The sequence below is a fragment of the Macrobrachium nipponense genome, chromosome 15 (genome assembly GCF_015104395.2).
Source record: "Macrobrachium nipponense isolate FS-2020 chromosome 15, ASM1510439v2, whole genome shotgun sequence".
In the NCBI taxonomy this organism is placed as follows: domain Eukaryota; kingdom Metazoa; phylum Arthropoda; class Malacostraca; order Decapoda; family Palaemonidae; genus Macrobrachium; species Macrobrachium nipponense.
This window is the reverse complement of record NC_087208.1, coordinates 16,520,366-16,543,085: the sequence shown is the minus strand read 5'-3', so window position 1 is coordinate 16,543,085 and position 22,720 is coordinate 16,520,366. Positions and strand designations below refer to the sequence as shown.

The 22,720-nt window shown below is 44.6% G+C and overlaps 1 protein-coding gene across 1 annotated transcript in view; it reads right to left on the bottom strand.

Annotated features, from left to right (window-relative positions):
• Window positions 1-499: 499 nt before the first annotated feature.
• Window positions 500-22,720, bottom strand: part of LOC135227003 (uncharacterized) — a 44,271-nt gene continuing 22,050 nt past the window's right edge. The window contains 4 exon segments of the mRNA XM_064266733.1: window positions 500-811; window positions 1,554-2,180; window positions 2,521-2,721; window positions 21,111-22,719. Of these exon segments, the coding sequence (XP_064122803.1) occupies window positions 515-811; window positions 1,554-2,180; window positions 2,521-2,721; window positions 21,111-22,719 (2,734 nt within the window). The 3' untranslated portion in view covers window positions 500-514.

Sequence of the window (22,720 nt, the reverse complement as noted above, 5' to 3'; positions counted from 1 at the left end):
TAATAGGATAATCTTCTAGCACCAGCTTGAGGTGGAAGCGGGTCACCGACCAAGCTTGGGACCTTGTGATGCATCAGTCTTTCTTTGACCACCTTGGCGAGTAGCCATGTTGTGCTCTCCTTCCAAAGTCCGTTGCTTTGTTTGCCTGTTTTTTTCTTTGCATTTTAGAATGTCTTTGTCTGCCCTTTGATCATGGATTCCTCTCCAAGAGTTCCAAGCCCCATCAACATTTGTGTCACAGAATTCAGGGATTTCCATGTTCCAGGTTGGAAGCATTCATTAACAATTGTTTAAATTTTAACATTTGTTGAACCCGCATCAAGCAGTCGCAGATAAAGCTAAATAATAGAGGGTAAGTTTCACCACAAAAAATCATATTTTGAATTCTGTCATAATGGTCAGTGGTTCCTTCAATATTCATATCAGATGATTAACAAAGCCTTTAATATCATACTCTTTGGTGCAGAACAAAATACATTTTGGATAAACCTAAAATACAGTATGTTACCCAAGTTCACAGCACAATAACATTACCTGGCAACATACCATCAAGCTTTTCTTGTTTGATAGATCTCTGGTAAAGTGATGTTGCTAATGGAACTGTTGGTGGTTGTGGAGCAGATGATGGAAGGTGTGGCACTGGTCTTTGTGGAGGAGTTGTTCCTAAAGGTCGTGGTGGCCCTGGCATCAATGCTACTGGTGAAGGAGGAGCCACACCAAAAGGGTATAGACATTCCGAGGTATGAGGTGTTCGTGGATTGTGCATGCAAAGTCCACACTCACTAACAGGGGATGGTCGTTCTTCCTTAACCTAGAAGAAGTTATTAACATTACTTATACATAAATAGTCCTAAACTTTGGAAACTAATTCCCAATGTGGAGTAAGTACTGGGGTTTGGCCATTACTGCATATGCAATTCTCATAGTTGGCAGTGATAAGGTGGGGTGTAATCATGAAGCAAAGCCAATTAAAAATAAAATAGTTAAACTATTAGGCTATTAACAAAAATTGTTCCATATGGTTTGAAACAGCTCTGAATTTAGTAAAATTACACACATTTCCTGTTCAGAGCCATAAAATTTTCTTCAATGACAGATTACACAACATCCAGAATAACCATGGAAATAATTTTAAAATATATTCCACTTGCCTAGTAAAGGCAATTACAATGAAAACATTTTAAATTTATCTAAAATACAAAAAGACATCAATGAATTCACACAAAGCAAGGGGTTAACCATTCAATGATAGTAGTTTGTAACCCACTAATCACAATGCTACTACTACTTTCATTATTTAAAAATGAATCTTTGAGGTAGTTAACTGCAAATAAAGGATTGAATCAATATTGGCACATTACATTTCACTACATTTCCCGAATTATCTAGTTTAATTTATTTGAGGGTTCAAATCATAATTCTAAATATAAAGAAACTCATAATTCTAAATATAAAGAGACTTTAAAAACCTAGCTTCTACGATAGTCTTCATTTTAATTACATGTAACGTATAAGGCCCCCAAAACAATACCAAGGAATGATTATGTAAATACCTTGAGTCCACCTGGATTGATGAGTATGGAACTAGGGCCAGGAACAGGGACCTCTGGCACTGGTGGCCTTTGAGGACTTACAGCTACTGGTGTAGGGCTCATCATGTTGATTTTATCTGTTACTTGTTCTGCCATTTCCCGGCTACTGCTTGGTACAGCACCAATAGGATCCATCACACATAAAGACACCTCAACAGGCACAGGAGGCATAATATCTAAGGATGGCTCACTTGCTTTTGCATCAGGAGTAGAAGCCTCCATTTTTGTGATGGTGCTCTTTACAGCTGAGCACACATCAGGTACTTCAGGTACTTCTTCTGGCTCTTCCTCATCTTCAACTTCTTCATCCTCCTCCTCATCATCATCGTCTTCTTCTTCCTCTCCCTCTTCCTCTTCCACCTCATCATCATCATGTTCCCTGACTTCTTCATTCTGCAAAACTTCCTCCATTTCTGAATCAGAATCATGAATTGTGATAGTAGAGGTTGGGTCACGAGGAGGTGGGGAAATGATCTGACAGTCCAAGTCTGGATCTGAATCAGCATTCAGGAGATCATTGACTGAGAGTGACACTTCTTCCCAAGTGCTTCCATCACCACTCTGCTCCATTGCCAATATTTCCCGTACCTATTAAATAAAAAAAATATATATTTTAAAAATTGTTTACAATTTGTTTAATGACGATGATCATGACTTCATGTGCCTTACAAAAACTGTGGTCATGTGTGAAACAGCCAAGCAACCAACTCCCAATATTCCAATTCTTGCACAAGAACTGCTGTCGTGTACGTAACTGGCAGCCAGTCACTATTCTGGTAATATCCATTCTAACAATGACAAAGAGATTTCGTACAAGTAAAGTTATGGTTGAGAGGTTGAAAGAATAAAAAGAGGTTACATCAGTCAGGAGGTGAATTTTGTCAAGACATAAAGCCAGAATATCGCTGTATCCCATCATTCAACATACCTGCTGGACAACATCTGATGGGAATGAATTCAGCTGAGATGATTCCAAACTATTCAGCAATTGAAGCTCATCATCCGGTATTACTTCAGTTGTTTTGAACCTCTGTTGACTTAATCGCTGGGAAAGAGCTGCACGATGCTCTGACATAAGATGCGTCATCATAAATTGAGCTTTCCTTGATCTGGGATCATCTACAAGCTCCTGTTACAAAGAAAAAATTTTTTTATAAACAATTTTGTTTACTAGATTATGAGCTGTTTTTGTTTCAGATGGCATACAGAATTAAACTATTTAATCATGACTGACACCCTTAAGACTGTTTGTTGTTATTAGTTGCCAGGCCTTCAAAATGATAATTTTCATGATAAAATTAATTATTTGGATACTTACCAACTGTTACAGTTAACTTATATCTTTGTGACATTAGGTGTGATCGGCACACAAAATTAAAAAAAAAATAACACTTGGCTAACTCGCTAGGACTGTCTCTGTAATCACCTGTTTCCCATCAAGTGGCGCTAGAATGTTTATGCTCGTGTCAAATTCTTCATGACCACCCAAAAAGATTGTAAGGGAGGCTGGGAGTGGGTTTTCCAATTTGAGGCAGTAGTTAAGTATCCAAATAATTAATTCTATCAGGAAAATCATCATTATTTGGAATGTATCCTACCCACATTGACTGAGGATGGTGGGTTAGCGCGGCCAGAGAAAGTGTTCAGCAAAGCGAACTAAAAGATTTTTCATGAAGGGAAAAAAGCTGCTCAACATTCCTGCCTGTTGTGTGAGCCTTACTGGCAAGTGCTGTCACCAGACGTTGAAACCACAACCCCTCCATCATGTGGCACTAGAATGTTTATGTTCATTTCAGAATTCTTCTTGACCACCCACAAAGATGTAGGGAGGCTGGGTGGTTTTCCAATTTAGCAGTAGTTAAGCATCCAAATAATTAATTCTATCAGGAAAATCATTACGTATTGGGAATGTATCCTACCCACATTGAATGAGGATGGGGGATTAATGCAGCCAGAGTGTTCAGCAAAGCAAACTAAAAGCTTTTGCATGAAGGGAAAAAAGCTGCTCAGCATTCCTGCCTGTTGTGTGAGCCTGACTGGCAAGTACTGTCACCAGACGTTGGAACCAAATCCCTCCAAACTCTGAACTTATCTGTGTGAAGTGTGGAGAAAAGGACACCAGGAAAGTATCCTTCCCTGAGAACCATCACTACCAAAGGTTCTCTTTGATGCTTTGCCAGACACTTCTGAGAGACTGAACACTGCCTTCAGAGGATCCACAGTGTACTTAAACTGGGAGTTAAAAAAATCAATAACAGTTACATGCGTAATTTTTCCACTTAGAATGTGAACCTGAGAGAGAGAGAGAGAGAGAGAGAGAGAGAGAGAGAGAGAGAGAGAGAGAGAGAGAGAGGAGAGAGAGAGAGAGAAGAGGAGAGAGAGAGAGAGTAGAAGAGGACGAGATAGAGAGAGAGAGAGAGAGAGGGTAAGGTAGTGCTATGAAAAATATATATATATATATAGTCATACCCCTACATACAAAAGTCCCTATGTACAAAAATTCAGGTTACAAAGGCAAAGACGAAGATTTTTTTGCTTCTGTGTATGAAAATAATTCAGGTTGCAAAATGGTGTATGTACTGTAATCTGAAATTCGCCCGGGCTGCCGAGAACAATTTTAAAACTCGCATGCCGCCAACCCAGTAGACTCGCCACCATCCACCCGCTCTCCCATTGGTTCCTGATGCTAGTCACCGCCTTAAGATCCTGCCTGCTCTCCTATTGGTCAGCATCTGTTCCATCATGCCTCTATGTAAAGGCATTCCTTGACCATTTTTTGCGGTAGCATTATCGTAAACACCTGGAATTCGTTCATTCACATAGATTTTGTTTGTTAACGTAAATTTGTGTTAGTGATTTCGCTTTTGTTGTACTGTAAGTTACTTTATCGTGTTGTGTGTGAACTTAATTACTTACAGTATTAGCCATGGGTCCCAAGAATGTTGCTGAAGTTCAAGGAAAGAAGAGGATACTTTCTATGGAGACAAAGGTGGAGATAATCAAGGAGTGTTTATGTTTTCTGCCATCTGTTAATGTGTTTCGTAAAGTTTAGTGTTAATGATTTCTGCCATTTTTTAATGTGTTTCGTAAAGTTAAGTGTTCATGTTTTCTGCCATCTGTCCTCCTCTGTCGCCACTTTCGGACATCACCTCACTCGAAAGGTAAGCACATTCTACTACATATGTACATACATGTACATACAGTATTTCTCGTACCCTGTACACTAATACACTTCATTTACAGGTAAAGTCACGGTTAGGTTAGGTATTGAATGGTCCAAATTATTGTATTTCATTGTTTATTGGTCAATTTAGCTTTATTATAAAATTTACTGTGGTGTTTTTGTAGAGCTTGGAACGAATTAGGTAATTTACATGTAAAACAGTTCTAGATACGAAAAAATCCCGTTACAAAGGCAGCTTCGGAACAGATTAATTTCGTAACCTGAGTCACTACTGTGTGTGTGTGTGTGTGTATATATATACATATATATATAAATATGTATATAAATAATATTAATATACATATGTACGTATATTCGTAAAGCTAAGTGTACGTATCTGCCGTTTGTCCTCCTCCTCCTCTGCCGCCACTTTCGGAGATAGCCTCACTCGAAAGGTAAGCTTCCACATTTTACGTTACAGTAATAATATTTCTTGTACACTAATATACACTTTATTTACAGGTTATGCATTTTTATTCTTAATTTAGGTATTGAATGGTCCAAATTGTTGTTGTATTTCATTGTTTATAGGTCAATTTAGCTTTATTATGAAATTTACTGGGGTGTTTTTGGAGGGCTTGGAACGGATTAGTCATTTTACATGTAAAATGTGGTCCAAGATACGAAAAACTCATGATATGAAAGGCTCCTCGGAAATGATTAATTTTGTATCTCGAGGTACTTATATAATTTTTTATCATCCCGATCGGGCCTGTAACGGAACAAGGAGCCTTGTTCTTTCTGCTCAATATCCCTATAGAGATGACGTAATATGTTTTCGTCTCAGACGTGTACGCTCAACTACCCCCATTAACCCTGATACGCATATTTACGCATATAAAAGATTCATTCGCTTTTGAGACGTAGCGATGTGCGTTAAGAGTGTAGCATTGCTCTCAAGTCTCTCTCTCTCTCTCAAAATCTCTCTCTCACGCTCGCTCAGTTGCGAGGCTGTTTCATTAACTTAACGTAGCTCACATTAATTTTGTATTTGAGAAGGTCACTCAGTAACTGTATTAATGTATGTGTTGTTTGTGGAATCTGAACATAGTATTATTTATATTAGTTTTGTGAAGGCGCCCACGAAAGTGTAAAGGTGTGTAACAGGCCTTTTAATCTGCAGCTGTGTAAACATGATATTGTTATGATACAATAAAGTTTGTTCATACTTACCTGGCAGATATATATATAGCTGTATTCTCCGAAGTCCGACAGAATTTCAAAACTTACGACACACGTAGTGGGAGTCAGGTGGTTAGTACCCATTCCCGCCGCTGGGAGGCGGGTATCAGGAACCATTCCCATTTACTATTCAGATTTTCTAGTGCCACTGTCTCCTGAGGGGAGGTGGGTGGGCACTTTGATTATATATATGAACAAACTTTATTGTATCATAACAATATCATTTTGTTCATGAAGCTTACCTGTCAGATATATATATAGCTGAATCCCACCTTTGGAGGTAGGGAGAGACAGAATAGGATTTTAGGAAACATATACATGCAGATGATTGACATCTTGGTTCCTTACCTGTTAGCATAGCTGACTTCGTGATTACTGTCACCCAAGTCTGCTTCTGCTTTACTAAGGTCTCCAGCAAGGTAGTGACCTATGCAGCTGGTGAGTTCTAGGTGATCTGTCAACGGGGGCGTGACCACAATGTGACTAGACCATATGACCATACTATGGGGGCAACGAAGCAAAACCACCACCTGACCTAGCCTAACAAAAGTTAATTCCCACATAACTTAGGCTAAAGGAAGGGAAGTCCGCCTCAGGCAGTCGACCCTACAACCATAAATCAATACAAAAAATGAAAAGCTCACCTAACCATTTTCTACAGGATAGGATGAGTGCTACTTCCTGCTCCCAACATAGTGTCTGCGGCGACATATGGCCCTAGTGAATAGCAGTTCTCGTATGTCGTCTTCACATCCCGTAGGTAGTGTGAAGCGAACACCGAGTTGCTACTCCAAAAGGTGGCGCTCAAAATGTCATTGAGTGCCATGTTCTTTTGGAAGGCTACTGAGGTAGAGATAGCCCTCACTTCGTGAGCATTCACTTTTAACAGCTTCATGTCACTGTCTTCACAAGATGAATGCGCTTCCTTGATGGTGTCCCTCAAGAAGAATGCCAGAGCATTCTTAGACATCGGTAAGTCTGGTTTTCTGACCGAACACCACAAGTTGCTAGAAGGACCTCGACATTCCTTCGTTTTCCGCAAATAGAATTTGAGAGCCCTGACAGGGCACAGGACTCTCTCTGGCTCCCGTCCAATGATTTCAGCCATACCCTTAATTTCAAAGCTCTTGGGCCAAGGGTTGGACGGATTCTCGTTCTTAGCCAGAAACGTCGGGCTCAATGAACAAACGGCATTATGCCCCTTAAAGCCAACGTGCTTGCTAATAGCTTGAATTTCGCTAACTCTCTTCGCCGTCGCCAGAGCAGTTAGGAAGACAGCCTTTCTGGTAATGTCCCTTTGTGACGCAGCATGAAGAGGTTCAAAACGACTGGACATCAGGAACTTTAGGACTACGTCCAAGTTCCATGATGGCAACTTAGGTTGAGGGACCTTCGTGGTCTCGAAGGATCTTAAGAGATTGTGAAGATCTTTGTCGTTTGCTAAGTCCATGTCTCTATGTCTAAAGACTACAGACAGCACACTTCTGTAGCCTTTGATCGTCGGGACTGCCAGTTTCAAGTCATTCCTCAGGTAAAGTAGGAAGTCAGCTATTTGGTTCACAGAGGTCGTGGTAGAGGAAATGCCCTTCTTTCTGCACCAACTCCTGAAGGCAGCCCACTTCGATTGGTACACTGCAAGAGAGGAAGCTCTCCTTGCATTGGCAATAGCTCTTGCCACAGGTCTCTAGAAGCCTCTCCTCTGGCCAACTTTTGGATAGTCTGAACGCAGTCAGACTCAGAGCGGGGAGGTTTTTGTGGTACCTCTTGAAGTGGGGCTGTCTGAGTAGATCTATCCTTGACGGAAGCATCCTCGGGAAGTCTACTATGAAGGACATGACCTCTGTGAACCACTCTTTCGCAGGCCAGAACGGGGCGATCAACGTCATTCTCGTCCCTTCTTACGTTGCAAACTTTCTCATAACTTCTCCCAGAATCTTGAACGGGGGAAAGCATACAGATCCATCCCTGTCCAGTCCCAGAGAAAGGCATCTATCGCTACTGCTCCTGGATCGAGCACCGGGGAGCAGTACAGCGGAAGTCTCTTTGTCCTCGAAGTCGCAAAGATGTCTACGAGAGGACGTCCCTATAAACCCCACAGCTCTTGGCACACCTCCTGGTGAAGAGTCCATTCGGTCGGCAGCAGTTGACCTTGCCGACTGGGGAGATCTGCACGGACGTTCTCTACGCCTGCGACGAACCTCGTAAGGATCGTTACGTCCCGTGCTTTTGCCCACAACAAGATCTCTCTCGCTAGATTGAACAGGGACCGAGAGTGTGTTCCTCCCTGCTTCTTGATGTAGGCCAGAGCTGTGGTGTTGTCCGAGTTGATCTGGACTATTTGATGTGAGACTTTGTCTTGGAAGAACTGGAGCGCCAAATAGATGACCGCCAGCTCTTTGAGGTTTAAGTGCCAGGACACCTGTTCCCCTCTCCAGGTGCCTGACACTTCTTCCCCCCCTAGTGTTGCTCCCCACCCCGTGGTGGACGCGTCGCAGAACAACACTAGGTCGGGGCTCTGAAGTTTGAGGGAAAATCCCTCCGACAGCTTTACAGGATCGAGCCACCACCTTAGGTGATCCTTTACCTCTCTCGAGATCTTCAAAATCGTATCGAGATTCTCCTTGTCCTTCCAGTTCTCCGTCAGGAAAAACTGGAGAGGTCTGAGGTGTAGTCTCCCCAAGGAAACAAACTTCTCCAGCAAGGAAATGGTCGCCAGCAGACTCATCCATTCCCTCACCAAGCATGATTCTTTCCTTAGGAAGGCTGACACTTTGTCCAAGCCTTGCTACTGACGTACCTGGGATGGAAAAGCTTGAAAAGCCACTGAATCCATCTGAATCCCCAGATACACGATGGACTGTGTTGGGATCAGATGTGACTTCGAAATTCACCAGAAGTCCCAGGGACTTTGCCAAAGTTAAAGTTGAGTGAAGGTCCTTCAGACACCGTGCTTCCGAAGAGGCTCGAATGAGCCAGTCGTCTAGATATAGAGAGATTTTGACGTTTGCAAGATGAAGCCATCTCGCCACGTTCTTCATTAAATTCATGAAGATCATTGGGGCCGTGCTCAATCCAAAGCAAAGAGCCCTGGATTGGAAAACTTTCCCTCTCAGGACAAACCGCAGATACTTAATCGACTGGGGATGGATCGGGACGTGAAAATAGGCGTCCTGAAGATCTGACACCATCCAATCGCCTGGTCTTAAGGCCCCAAGAACTGACTGAGGCGTCGCCATCTTGAACCTTTGTTTCTCCACGAAAAGATTCAGACTGCTTACGTCTAAAACTGGTCGCCAACCTCCCGACTGTTTTGGCACCAGGAACAACCTGTTGTAGAAGCCCAGGGATTCTAGGTCCACGACCTGTTCCACCGCTCTCTTTTCAAGCATTTGCTCGAGCAGATCGTATAGAATCTGCTGCTTCTCCTGATGGTAAGAGGGTGACAGATCCCTGGGTGTCGTGCACAGCGGAGGCGGCTTCAGGAAAGGTATCTTGTATCCTTGCTCGATGACGTTGAGCGACAAGCTGTCTGCATCTCTCTCTCTCCAGGCTTTTGCCAATAAACGAAGCCTGGCTCCTACTGGTGACTGAAGGACTGCAGTCTCATTTTTTACCCCTGAGCTTAGAAGGGGCTCTGCCTCTGGAAAGACCTCTTCCTCAAGAAGGCGGTCTCGAAGAAGCTCCGCCTCGAAAGGGCTTCTGCTTCTTAGAAGCTTGTATTCGCGACGACGTCGAAGGGACTGCAGGACGTCTAGAAGACTGTGCTAGGTCTTGTGTAGCCTTCTCTTGCAGGCTGACGGCCAGATCCTTGATCATAGCCTGGGTAAAGAGATGGCTCGAAAGAGGGGCAAACAGCAACTTTGCCCTCTGTGAGGGAGAAACCGACTTTGCAGTGAAATTGCAGTAGAGCGCCCTCTTTTTTGAGAGCCCTGTACAAAAGTGCGAAGCCAGCTCCTCCGAACGATCCCTGACGGCCTTGTCCATACACGCCAAAACGCTGGACAGCTCCCCCAGGCTAATCGAATCCAGACTACGAGACTATGTATCTAGTACCCCCAAGCACCAAGGAGAGTATGTGAAGAACTTAGGGAAAAGGGTTTGGAAGAGATTAGAAATTCTCTTTAGAAAAAATCTGAAAAGAGTCAGAGAAAATGAAAAAGGAACTATGATAGGAAGACAAAGCTGAGAAGTTTTAGTGTTTCTGCCAGTCAAGAAATTTCCCCTTACCAATAAATTTCAAGGTCCCTACAGGATAATTGAGAAGTTAAGTGATAGAACTTATGTGACTGAAACACCAGAAAGAAGAAAACGACAGAGGAAGATACATGTGAACCTTTTGAAACCTTACTTCTCAGAGACTAGAACTGAAACTGTGTCAATAATACAGACAACTTCATCTACAGAAGACGATGACAGCTAGGAATTGGGAGCTGAAAGCAAGATGAATAATTCTTCAATTTTGGAAAAGTTGGAGAATAAACTGAAACATCTTAATGTTGAACAAGGTGAGGAATTGAATGAAGTGATTAGGAGCTTCACAGAGATTTTTGCAGATGTACCCAGACGTACTAATCTGACCAAACATGAAATCAAGATCAAAGAAGATGGAAAATTGTTCAAGCAAAGAGCTTATCGCTTATCACCTTATCATCGAGAGATTCTGAAGAAAGAAAATAGATGAGTTAAGCTAATTTTTTATCGTCCCGATCAGGCCTGTAACGGAACAAGGAGCCTTGTTCTTTCTGCTCAATATCCCTAAAGAGATGACGTAATATGTTTTCGTCTCGGACGTGTACGCTCAACTACCCCCATTAACCCTAATACGCATATTTACGCATATAAAAGATTCATTCGTTTTTGAGACGTAGCGATGTGCGTTAAGAGAGTGTAGCATTGCTCTCAAGCTCTCAAGTCTCTCTCTCTCTCTTTCAAAATCTCTCTCTCACGCTCGCTCGGTTGCGAGGCTGTTTCATTAACTTAATGTAGCTCACATTAATTTTGTATTGAGAAGGTCACTCAGTAACTGTATTAATGTATGTGTTGTTTGTGGAATCTGAACATAGTATTATTTCTGTTAGTTTTGTGAAGGCGCCCACGAAAGTGTAAAGGTGTGTAACAGGCCTTTAAGCTGCAGCTGCGTAAACAGGTATTTTTACAAATGTTTTGAAGTGCACTTTGAGGTTTTATTTTACCATTGGATAAAATTATAATTTTTTTTAAATACATTTTTATTTTGCTTTGTTCTTCTGACATATCCATTTTTATATGCTTAATGTTTGTACTGTCAATACTTTAATAGTTTTCATATTATGCATTATGTTTTTGCATTGTCTTTATGTTGTTTAATTGGTTTAAATAATATTCTATTATGTAATTGTTTGACTCTAACACTTGCAAATTAATTTGTATTTAATTAAATTCCATTTCAAATTTAATTATTGCTTTATAATTTAATTTAATTAATTTTCTTGATAAACTTTGATTTAATTTTGCTTAATAATTAATTCAAGAATTAATTAAACTTTTGTTTTCAAGTAATAACAATTTCCCGGAGATTGTGAATTTCACTTACAAATTTTGAATTTAGAAATAAAAATGATATTGTTATGTTACAATAAAGTTTCATACATACTTACCTGGCAGATATATACAATTAAAGGCCCACCCAGCCTCCCCGCAGGAGACAGGTGGAAGAGAGAAAATATGATAGAAAACGGGGATGGTTCCTAGTCCTGCCACCCAGGGCAGGCCGGTAGATCACCTGACCTACCTGTAGCGAGTGGCGCGAAATTTGAATTTCTGTCGGGGACGACGGAGTCTTAGCTATGTATATATCTGCCAGGTAAGTATGTATGAAACTTTATTGTAACATAACAATATCATTTTCATACAATCAACTTACCTGTCAGATATATACATAGCTGATTGGCACCCTTCGGTGGAGGGTAAGAGACAGCTTCTATATGGAATAGACAGGTAAACAACATATGTTGTAGGTATAAATAAAACCTTGGTTCCTACCTGATAGGTGGTAGACTTCGTGGGTGTTTGCCCAGTAGTCTGCATCACCTCAAGAAACTTTAGCGAGATATATGATCTATGGCCAAGAGTTCTTGTGGGTCTGCCGATGGGGTCTTACCCACTTACTCGGCAGAGCCTAAAGGACTTTGTCAATGGGTGCTGATCCACTTATATGACAATACACCTTATGAAGGAGCACACAACCAATCCCGACCACCTGATCCTAACCATATGTTAGAACTACAGATTGTTAAGAGTTATCCCCGAACTCGTCACAACAATCGTAACTCAAAATCACTACGCACACATACATAATTTTCAAAAATTATACTCAACTAATTGGATATGACAAGAATTCTCTTACTGAACAACATAGACGGCCGCCCGTGCTAGCCTAAGTCCTCTATTGTTAGAAGAGACTCGACCATATCCAAAAAGAAGAAAAGTATAAACATTTAAGGATTGGTGTCTGCTCCCGTACCCAGAATCGTATCCGCCGATACGAAAGGACCTAGAGAAAAACACTTCTCATATGTCACACGCACGTCTTTCAAGTAATGAGATGCAAATACTGAGTTGCATCTCCAAAATGTCGTATCTATTATGTTTTTAATTTTTAACGACATATTCTTATGAAACGAGAGAGACGTCGCTATAGCCTCTAACTTCATGAGCTTTTATTCTCAACAGTTGTAACTGTTCGTCAGGACAGGCCTTATGAGTGTCTGTAATGACGTTTCTTACAACGAATGCCAGCGCATTCTTGGACATCAGTCTTGTGGGGTCTTTTACCGCGCACCAAAGACCTTGTCTAGAGCCTCCCATTTGATGCTTTCTCTGAAGGTAGAACTTCAGAGCTCTAACAGGGCAGAGAGACCTCTCTGTTTCTCTGCCTACGAGACTCGACATGCCTTTGACTTCGAATGACTTAGGCCAGGGATTCGTAGGATTCTCGTTTTCCGCTAAAAACAGGGTCTTAAACGAGCAACTCGCTGAGTCTCCCTTGAATGCTACTTCATCCTGCAGAGCATGCCATTCACTAATTCTCTTTGCCGTAGCTAAAGATAATAGGAATAGGCATTTTCGGGTAATCTCTAAACGATGCCGATGAGGAGGTTCGAATCTTTCCGATGACAGATACTTCAGAACTACGTCTAGGTTCCAGTTCGGAGGTACTGGTTCCTTAGACTTTGAAGTCTCAAAAGACCTTATGAGATCGAGGAGATCTTCATTATCTGCCCGATCTAATCCTCTGTTCCTGAATACAGCCGGGAGCATACTTCTATATTCCTCTATTGTGGATACGGCTAGATGAGATTTTTCTCTCAGGAATAGCAGGAAATCCGCAAATTTCCGCTATAGAGGTAGTGGAGGAGGACAACTTCTTGGATCTACACCTCCTCCTAAATACCTTCCACTTCGTATTTTGGTTTTTGGTATACTTTCGTGTGGATGGTTCTGCGTTCTCTCGCGATCGCGCTTGCTACTTCGCGAGAAAAGCCTCTCGCTCTGACAAGTCTTTCGATAGTCGAAAGGCAGTCAGAGCGACCGAGCGGAGAGGTTTGATGTTTGTATGAGAAGATCCGTCCTTCCGGGTAGGGATCTTGGAAAGTCTACGATTCACTCTACCACCTCCGTGAACCATTCCTGGGCCTGCCAAAAGGGGGCTATTAACGTCATCCTCGTCTCATTTGACGCCACAAACTTTTCATTACTAACCCCAGGATTTTGAATGGGGGAAAAGCATAAACGTCTCTCGAGACCCATTTTAGCAGGAAGGCATCTACCATAAGAGCTCTGGGATCTTCCACGACCGAGCAAAACACTGGGAGCCTTAATTGAAATGAATGTTGCTAAGAACTCCACATGAGGAGTTCCCCACAGAGACCAGAGATCGAGACACACTTCCTCGTGTAGAGTCCCTTCTGTATGAAGGAACGAGGAGTGCGTCCCTCCCTGTTTCCGAATGTAGGCAAGTGGGGTGGTGTTGGGCGTCAACTCGTCCCCGTACTCCTCAAGAAGAAGGGTAGTCAACACCTTCTAGTTAGACAGACCTTCTCTTCCACTATATTCGTCATCCGAGTTTTCCTCTAACTCGGGATCTAAAAGCGTCTCCGCTCTCCTTTCCGAACATTCTTCTTCTTGCGGAAACAAACTCCTAACGGAGGGGGGGGAGGGGCTAAGAGAATGATAATCCTTCCTCTTTCCCGCTCTCATAGTCTTGGAAGGCGTCATAAGCTTCGGCTTCTCTAGAATTTTAGAAGACTCTTCATGCTTACATGACGCTTCCCGTTTGCCAAGCGTCATGGATGACGTCTTTTGCTGACGTCTCGTGACGTTCTCGCTTGGAAGGACGCTCCGCTCTCCAAAGGCGTCCTCCTTGGCGTCATAATAATTGGAACGGAGCGTCATGTCTATGCCTCCGTTTCCAATGACGTTTCGTGTCTAAAAGGACGTCTTACCTCTCTCTGGCGTTACGAAACTCTCGTAAGCACCTGTTCTCGCTCTCGCACTAAACGCTTCTGTAAGACGTTTAGCCGTTTCCCTTCTGTATGACGCTTGTCGTTGAACAGGTAAGAGAGGACGAGACTTCTTACTTGGAAGCGTCACGTCCTTCCGACGTTGCGTTCAAGATGACATTTGCTCTTGAACTGCTATAAATGATTTTTTCTTGACGCTTCTCCCACGTCCAGTGCATGACGTCTTTCGTCATCACTCGTTGGGGAAAAAAAAAGGAAAAAAAAAAGAAAGGGTACTTCTGCGTACACTTCAGGTGACGCTGACGCCCCCCTCCCCCTTCAGCTTTCGTTGCTAGAAGACGGAGAGTCATTCTGAGAAAACGCTCCGGACTAGAATCCCTCAGTCGGTCCTATGACGCTTCAGCGGTTTCGACAAGTTCGATTCCCTCCACCCTCGTTTAGGTGAGGGAGAGGACGAGAAACACTCGCGAAGGACGCTTTTCTATAGTGCCCTTGAGCCGCCTGCAACGAAGCAGAGCTAGCTGAAGGGACGTCTGACTGTTGGGGATTCCCCACAACCTCCTTAAGGCTTTCGACTTTCCTTCTCCTCTGGGCTTGTGAGCTTGGAAGAGGTCTAGGCCTGGGAGCGTCGCAGGAGCCTGGCACCTACTGGTGCTTGGAGGAGAAATGTTTCATTTTCCCTTTTTAAAGGGACGAAAGGCGGACCTACCTCTCTTCTCTGGAGCCTTCCTTCTTGCGGGAGGTCTGGAGATCGGACCACCTCGAAAGGGCTGCATAGAAGTGCTAGGTTCTTTCTTGTCAGAAACAAAAAGAGGTTTCTTCTTTCTAGCTGACTGCGTCAGAAGATCTTGAGTCGCCTTCTCAGTTAAAGAGTGAGCCACGTCCTTCACTAACTGAGAAGGAACAAAATAGTCAGACAGAGGTGCATCCAGTAGAGCTGCCCTCTGCGCATGTGAGACTGCCTTTGTTAAGAAGGCGCCATACACCGTCCTTTTCTTCAAAAGACCTGCTCCAAATAATGAAGAGACTTAAAAAAGATACATCCTGTACCGCTTTGTCGATGCACGACAAAATGCATACAGGGCTTCAGGTTCGATTCCCTGTGAATCGAGAGCTTTCTTGGACATCATCCCAAGGGACCAATCTAAGAAGTTGAAGACTTCCAATACATGGAAAAGTCCCTTGAGGAGATGATCCAGTTCTGAAATACTCCATGTAATACGAGCGGAATTAAGACTTGGACGCCTTGAAGCGTCAACTAACGTCGAAAAATCTGCCTCTGTTGTAGAAGGGAGAGCGATACCCATATCCTCCCCCGTCTTGTACCATCTGCCTCTTTTCCCAGCTAACCTTGCTGGAGGCATGCAAAATACTGTCCTGACTAAGTCTTCCTTCGACTTAATCCAGGAGTCTAAGGCGTGTAAAGCCCGCTTCATCGAGATGGTGGGCCATTGTCCATCTTCAGAAAGAAAAAGACGAAGGCTTCTTCGCCTTCGCACTCGAAAAGAGCGAGCGCGGAGAAGGAGGAGCAGCCGGAGTCAACTCGTCTCCGTATTCCTCCAGAAGCAGGGTAGTCAACACTTTATAGTTGGACAAGCCCTCTCTTCCATGATCATCATCATCCGAGTTTTCCTCAAACTCGTGATACTTCTGAGTTTCCGTTCTCCTTTCAGAACTTTCCTCTTCTGGAGGAGACAAACTCCTGATAGGAGAGGGGCTAAGGGAATGAAAGTCTTTCCTTTTCCCCGTTTTGATCGACTTGGAAGGCGTCACAACCTGCGGCTTCTCTTGCGCTTTAGAAGACGTCTTGTATGACGCTTCCCGCTCTTCGAGCGTTCATTATGACGTCTCTTGTTGACGTCTTGATGACGCTTCGCGTCTGGAAGACGCTTCGCTCTCTAAGGGCTTCCTACTTTGCGTCACAATCTTGGACGGAGCGTCACGTCTAAGATCCGCTTGAAATGACGCTTCACTTCTAAAAGACGTCTTTCGTTTCTCTTGTCTTACAACACTCTTCCCACAAGAGATGACAGTTGTTCCTGAACCGCCATAATTCTCTTTCTTGACGCTTCTCCCACGTCTAGTGCATGACGCCTCTCGTCATCACTCGGGGAAGAAGCATGATGGGGTACTTCCCCATAAGCGTCAGGTAACGCTGACGCCACCTTCGCCTTCTTAATAGCAGACGGGGCGTCATCCGAGAAGCGCTTTGGCTCGAATCAATGTCTTGCTTCATATGACGCTTCAGCGGTCTCGATAAGTTCGACTAGCCTTCCGACCCTCGTTTAGGTGGGGGAGAGGGAGAGGACGAGAAACACTCGCGAAGGACGCTTTTTCCTATAGCGCCCTTGAGCTAGCTGCCATGAAGCAGAGCTAGCTGAAGGGACGTCTGACCGTTGGGGATTCCCCACGACCTCCTTAAGGCTTTCGACTTTCCTTCTCCTCTGGGCATGGGAGCTTGGAAGAGGTCTAGGCCTGGGAGCGCCGCAGGGACGATCAAACGCCCCCTCCACAACACTGATAGGACTCACTTCACTAAAATGTTCACTATCACTAGCCTTACCTTTCGAGTCAGCCATCTTGGACTTCAAGTCTTTTGCTGACGTCTCTAATAGTCGCTTTCAGATTGGCGATTCCGATTGACGAATCCAAAAGACGACTCTGAGAATGAGATCTATAGGGAGATCTACAGTAGTAGGGTTGAGAATTATCCGGTGAAAGGCTCAATAGGCCTTTGAACTCATACCTTTCAGTCGTCTAACTCTATCCCTCTCTAACTTCTTCAAATAAGAAGTCAAAGTCTTCACTCTTCTGCATTCAAACCCTCGCATTCCTTACAAGTGTTTAATAGCAGAACACTGACCCCTACATTTACGGCATACAATGTGAGGATCAACCGAAGCTTTCGGTATCCTCACTTGCAGCCTACATTCACACACATTCTCACACTCACATTAGAATCAGACATACTGAGAAAAATCCAAAAGAGTTATTCCAAACACAGTCCACAGTAGCGAATGCCAAACACGATCCAAATACGTCACCAAAAGCGAAAAAACGTTTGATCAAATGTTGAAAAATGAATCTAAGTCAGGACCGGTAATAACAACAATGTTGATACCACCGGCGACAGAGAAAATATGATAGAAAACGGGGATGGTTCCTAGTCCTGCCACCCAGGGCAGGCGGTAGATCACCTGACCTACCTGTAGCGAGTGGGCGCGAAATTTGAATTTCTGTCGGGGACGACGGAGTCTTAGCTATGTATATATCTGACAGGTAAGTTGATTGTATGAAATTTTGTATTTGGAATTTATATGAGCATTTTATTATATCACCAGTATTATATTTTATTTTTGTGTTTAGGTAGAAATATAGAGTGATAATTGTGCCGTTTCCTGTCACAAGCAAATCAGAATCAGGGAAATACTTAGATTTGAAATTGCAGGAGTGATGCCCTTTAATTAAGATTACCTCAAACCTATTTTAATGAACTTTGATTGTTTTCTTGACTGTTCAGTTATAAATGGGATCACGATTACCTTAGAGTATTCAGTCGTTTAGTATTTGTGATGAAGGGTCAGGTGTCTGGCTGTAGTGAGGTAAGTAATAACCAGGTACTTGAACAAACTGTGCCCTAAGTACAAAGGGTGTCCCAGACCCAGGAATAAAAGGGTCTCTTGTACTAGCAAGTACAAATGGTAAGTGTAGTAACCAGATACTTGGCAATTTTGGTTAACAAATATTAATGGTGTCCAGACACAGATCTTTGACTACTTCGTGCACCAAGTATTAATGGTGTCCAGACCCAGATACTCTAGGCCACTTCGTCACAATATATATATATATATATATATATATATATATATATATATATATATCTATATATATATATATATATAATCACGAAAGTTAGGAACGTGATAAACCCAAGGTCGTTGTGCTGACGAATCAGCGCAATAACCTTCGAAAACGACCACTGGATTTCGGGAGTGACTGCGTCCTGTGGAGTCGGACCGTCAAGTCCCTCCAACAAGAGCGCCTCCCGAGACCCTCCTCCTTCAGAAGGAGGAACCACAACAGACCCTTCCCGGTCTCCTCCGGCCACTTACGCATACTATCTGGTCGGTCCTAAGACCGTGCCAGGCTCGTAGGCGTCGTGGTGGGACCGTGAGGAGCGCACTCCCCACGATCACTTCGGTTCGCCTCGCTCTTCCTGGTGCAACCCGAGGAAGTGGAAGGGATCGGAGAGGAAGACCTGACGCTCCCCCCTCGTCCACCGGCAAAACCGGTGTGCTTAGGGAGCTGCAGGTGATCGCCAACCCACGGTGGCGATCGAGCTGCAGGCCTGGTCGTGCAGCTCTCCGGGGGAAAGCGGCTGGACCGAAAACAGTGGCTCTGGTCCCGAGCGTCAGAGGAGCTGCGGCTGTCTCCCTACCCGCCCTATCCGCAGAGTCCGATGTCGCGTGGACGGCGGCCTACCTCATGGCGCTCATGCCACTGGAACCACCCGAAGCAGGTTCCGGCGACCGAGGGGACCTCTTCCTTGCCTCAGCCTGCGGCCGGTCTGGGAGCATTGCGTCAACCCTGGGTACCAGCGGATCGCTACAAGAGCGATCGCTGGTCTGGCGGGAGTCACCTGAGCGACTCTCACCAGTCTTCCGTTCCGTGCCTCGGTCCTGGCGCCGAGCGAACTCGGAAGCCTGAGCCTTGGCTGCACGGTCACCCCCGGGCGACCGCACACCCGGTACCTCTCGCGAACGAGAGGCCGAGACGGAACAAGATGTAGCAGCAGAGCCCCTAGCACCAGGTGAGGAGGTACCGATGTTAGCCGGTACCCCTCTGGTCCCCGTCTTCTTCTTCCCTGCGGAAGGAGATACGGGCCCGCGGACCAGCGGAAGACTCCCCCGTCATACCGGAGTGAGACGGGCCCTTACAAGTTCCTGAAGGAGACTTCTTAAGGGGGGGAGAAGGCGGCCTTCTTCCTCCTCGGCTGTGAAGCCTTGGAAGTCGAAGGGGAAGAGGCAGCAGCAGGCGACGACGACACCTTCCTCCTCTTCTTCTTCTTCTTCTTTGTCAGCTTCCTCAGGACAGTCGTTAGGTCCTCCATCCAGGACGGAGCCGGGGCAGTTGCTGAAGCAACACTGCCTGGCTGCACCTGTCTGGAAGGACCTGCGACTGGAGCAACAACACTGCGGGCAGGAACAACGTCGGCAGGGGTTGGTCCAGGTACGGCAGGAGGCGGGGCAGTGGCCAGCAACATCCTGGGTACTGGCGGCAGGTCCAGGGGTGAGCTCTTGGGCACCGGAAGTCGGGGGCTGAGGCGAGAGCGGCGAACCTGGGCGGCGGTGTCACGACCCTCCTCGAAATACCTGGAAGCGGCGCCTGAACAGACGCTGAAGGTGATGCAACAGCCCCCAAACACTTGGTGTCCCCTGGAGACCCAGGGAGAACCAAACCTGGCCGAGGTCGTCACCCACAGCAGGCACACCTGAGGAGGCAAGGGTCAGGTTAGTAGGGGGGTTCCCCCTTGCTGGGGGGGAGGGGGGGGGGGGGGACAAGTCCCACCCGAGCAAACGGAAGACCCCGAGTACAACTGAATGTCAGGGTATCTCGCCCCCTCCTCTACGCTTGCCGGATCGGGCGAAGAGGAGCGAGGAACAAACCCCCCCCGAAGGGGTAGGAGCCATACGTGGGAGTTGAGATGGAGGAAGGAAAGAAGACGACTTGTCCGTGACCAGGGGAGTAGCCGGAGAACTTTGCGATGACTCCCTGGCAGGCTTAAGTCGCTTCCTCCTCCCCTCATATCGCGCCCACTGCTCCTCTGACCACAAATAACAAATATCACAAGGCTCGGTGCGAGAGCATTCGCGCCCCCGACACCGAGCACATAATTCATGAGGGTCAACCTCAATAAAGGAGCGGAAGGCCCCACACTTACGGCCCTCCACACCAGGGCATCTGCGGCTGAAGGGGGGGCGTGGGGAACTCTCCAGCTCACGAGAATCCATAATAATAATAAAAATACAAAATTCACAAGTACTCACAGTATTTTGACACAAGCACACAAGTATTAGAGAGCAAACCAAAGTTTTGAAGATACAAAGCATACGACGAAAGGTGGGCAGAGAGAAGTGGAGAACACACCTGTCACCCAGCGCGGACAAAAGCAAAGTGATTCTTCACCTCCCAGTCACGCGGTGCGCTGACTGTTGGACAAGCAGTTAACTACTGAACTCCCTTGTTCGAAGCTTTCGACTGGTTCCAGCTGCCGCAAGTTACGTTCGTATTGTTAAAGGACCGATGGTTTGTATTACGTATCAGAACAAATTTTTTTTTGTATGCCAATCGCACCGTTAGTGCAAAGATATAAGCTAACTTTAACAGCAGGTAAGATTCATTCCAAATATAAAATAGAACAAAAGACATTGTAAATAATATATTGTAGTGCCTCATCAAATTTGGGCATAAGGATATTCTGAGAGTAATCATCAACATACTTAAAACATGAAATTGACCAACATGTGGCAAGTTATACCACTTGGTTTCATCTCTACTTAATAAGCCTACATTACATACTATACATATACTGATAACCTATAAGGGACTGACCTGCAGTGATTTTTTATCCATTGTGAGAAGCTGCTTCAACATTATTCTTTTAAGTTTTGGCATAAAACTGAACTTCATGAATGCGGTCCTGTTGCCAGCAGAACAACTGCGTTCATCTCTTGATGAACTTGCTCCTTCCACAACACTCAGAGAACAGGACCTTACTCTTCCTGGTCCTGGTCTGGATGCAAAAGGTGCAATATTTGGATTTTTTCTCAAATCCATTACACCGGAGCTCTCCGAGAGATGTCGTCTGCGTGGAAAGGAATGAGAAGAAATACTGGACCAGTGATGGTTCGCTCTCCCTAGGTCAGAGTCTGAGTATGTTCCAGAATCTTCCTGCTCCTCTCCTTCTTTATCACAGCCATGACTTGACCCCCCTAATAACCCAATATTTTTGTCTGCGGTACTACCATGCTTTTTCGATGATGATGGTCCTTGTGGCATTCCAAGAATGTTACTGGTTCCCCCTTGGCCACGGCCAACTGACGCCCACTCTTTAGCACTAAATCTAATATCAATATCAAACTCAAGGCAACTAGGTTGTCGTCGAGGCATGGATAAATCTTGAGCATTATTTTCCTCCATTTCACAAGAGTCTCCATCATCATCATCCTCATCATCTATAGATGAGGACTCTCCACCCACTTTTTTCTTTTTCGCAGCAAGAAAAGTTTTTCGAAGTTTATTAGCAGCAGCAGCAAGTGCTTTCTTTTTAGCAGCTTCAGCATAGGTAGCGCTCTCATCTGCCTTCATTCGCTTCCCTTTGAGCTTGTTTTTAATTTTTCTGGATATATCAAATCTAGACTGCATGACTACAGGCATAGCACCATTACCAAAAGACTTCGGAATCTTACCATGGCCAGTATTTGATCTCAGTAATTTACCTGAATCACTACCTTTCAAGCCACGTGCGAGGCCACTTTCAAATCGACTTACTGGCTGTTTCTGTTTTGTCTTTTTCCCATTTCTACTCCCTCTCCCCTTTTCTAAAACATTTTCATTACTCCCCCATGTATCTTTAACTGGCTGATGTGAGGGATGAATTTTCCTAAATTCTCTAAAATCAGTCCCAGCCCTTCTTTGCAAATCTTGTAAATTATCGCGACTCTTATGCCCATGAAGAGACAGGGACGATGGTCTGCGATGGGTTTCAGCATCTTCGGGGTCATCATACACACCATCTCTGTTTTTCTGGCCACGATGAGAGGAGGAGGAATGACGACGTCTGGGATCTACATGATCATAATGAGTGTCATGTCTTTGTCCACTAAAACTGCTTTCATGGGGATGACCTCTACTTCCAGATCTGTGGTTGGCACTGGTGTTACTGTTACCGTTGTTCCTTTTTGGATAGTTCTTCATAACCCGAGTACCAAATGACCACTGTGGAAATTGGCTTTGGTGGGCATTCTTATTATCATTTCTCCAACAAGGACCACCTAAATAGGCATCCATAGACTGCTTCTGTTGTGCCCACCATTTCAAGTCAAATATATACTGTCCTGTTTCCCCTGCATAATAAGTTGGATGATTCTGGCCCCAGAGCCTTGCTGGGTATTGTGCAAGTGGGTGATGACCCTGATCTGACTCAGCATAAATGTTGGGAT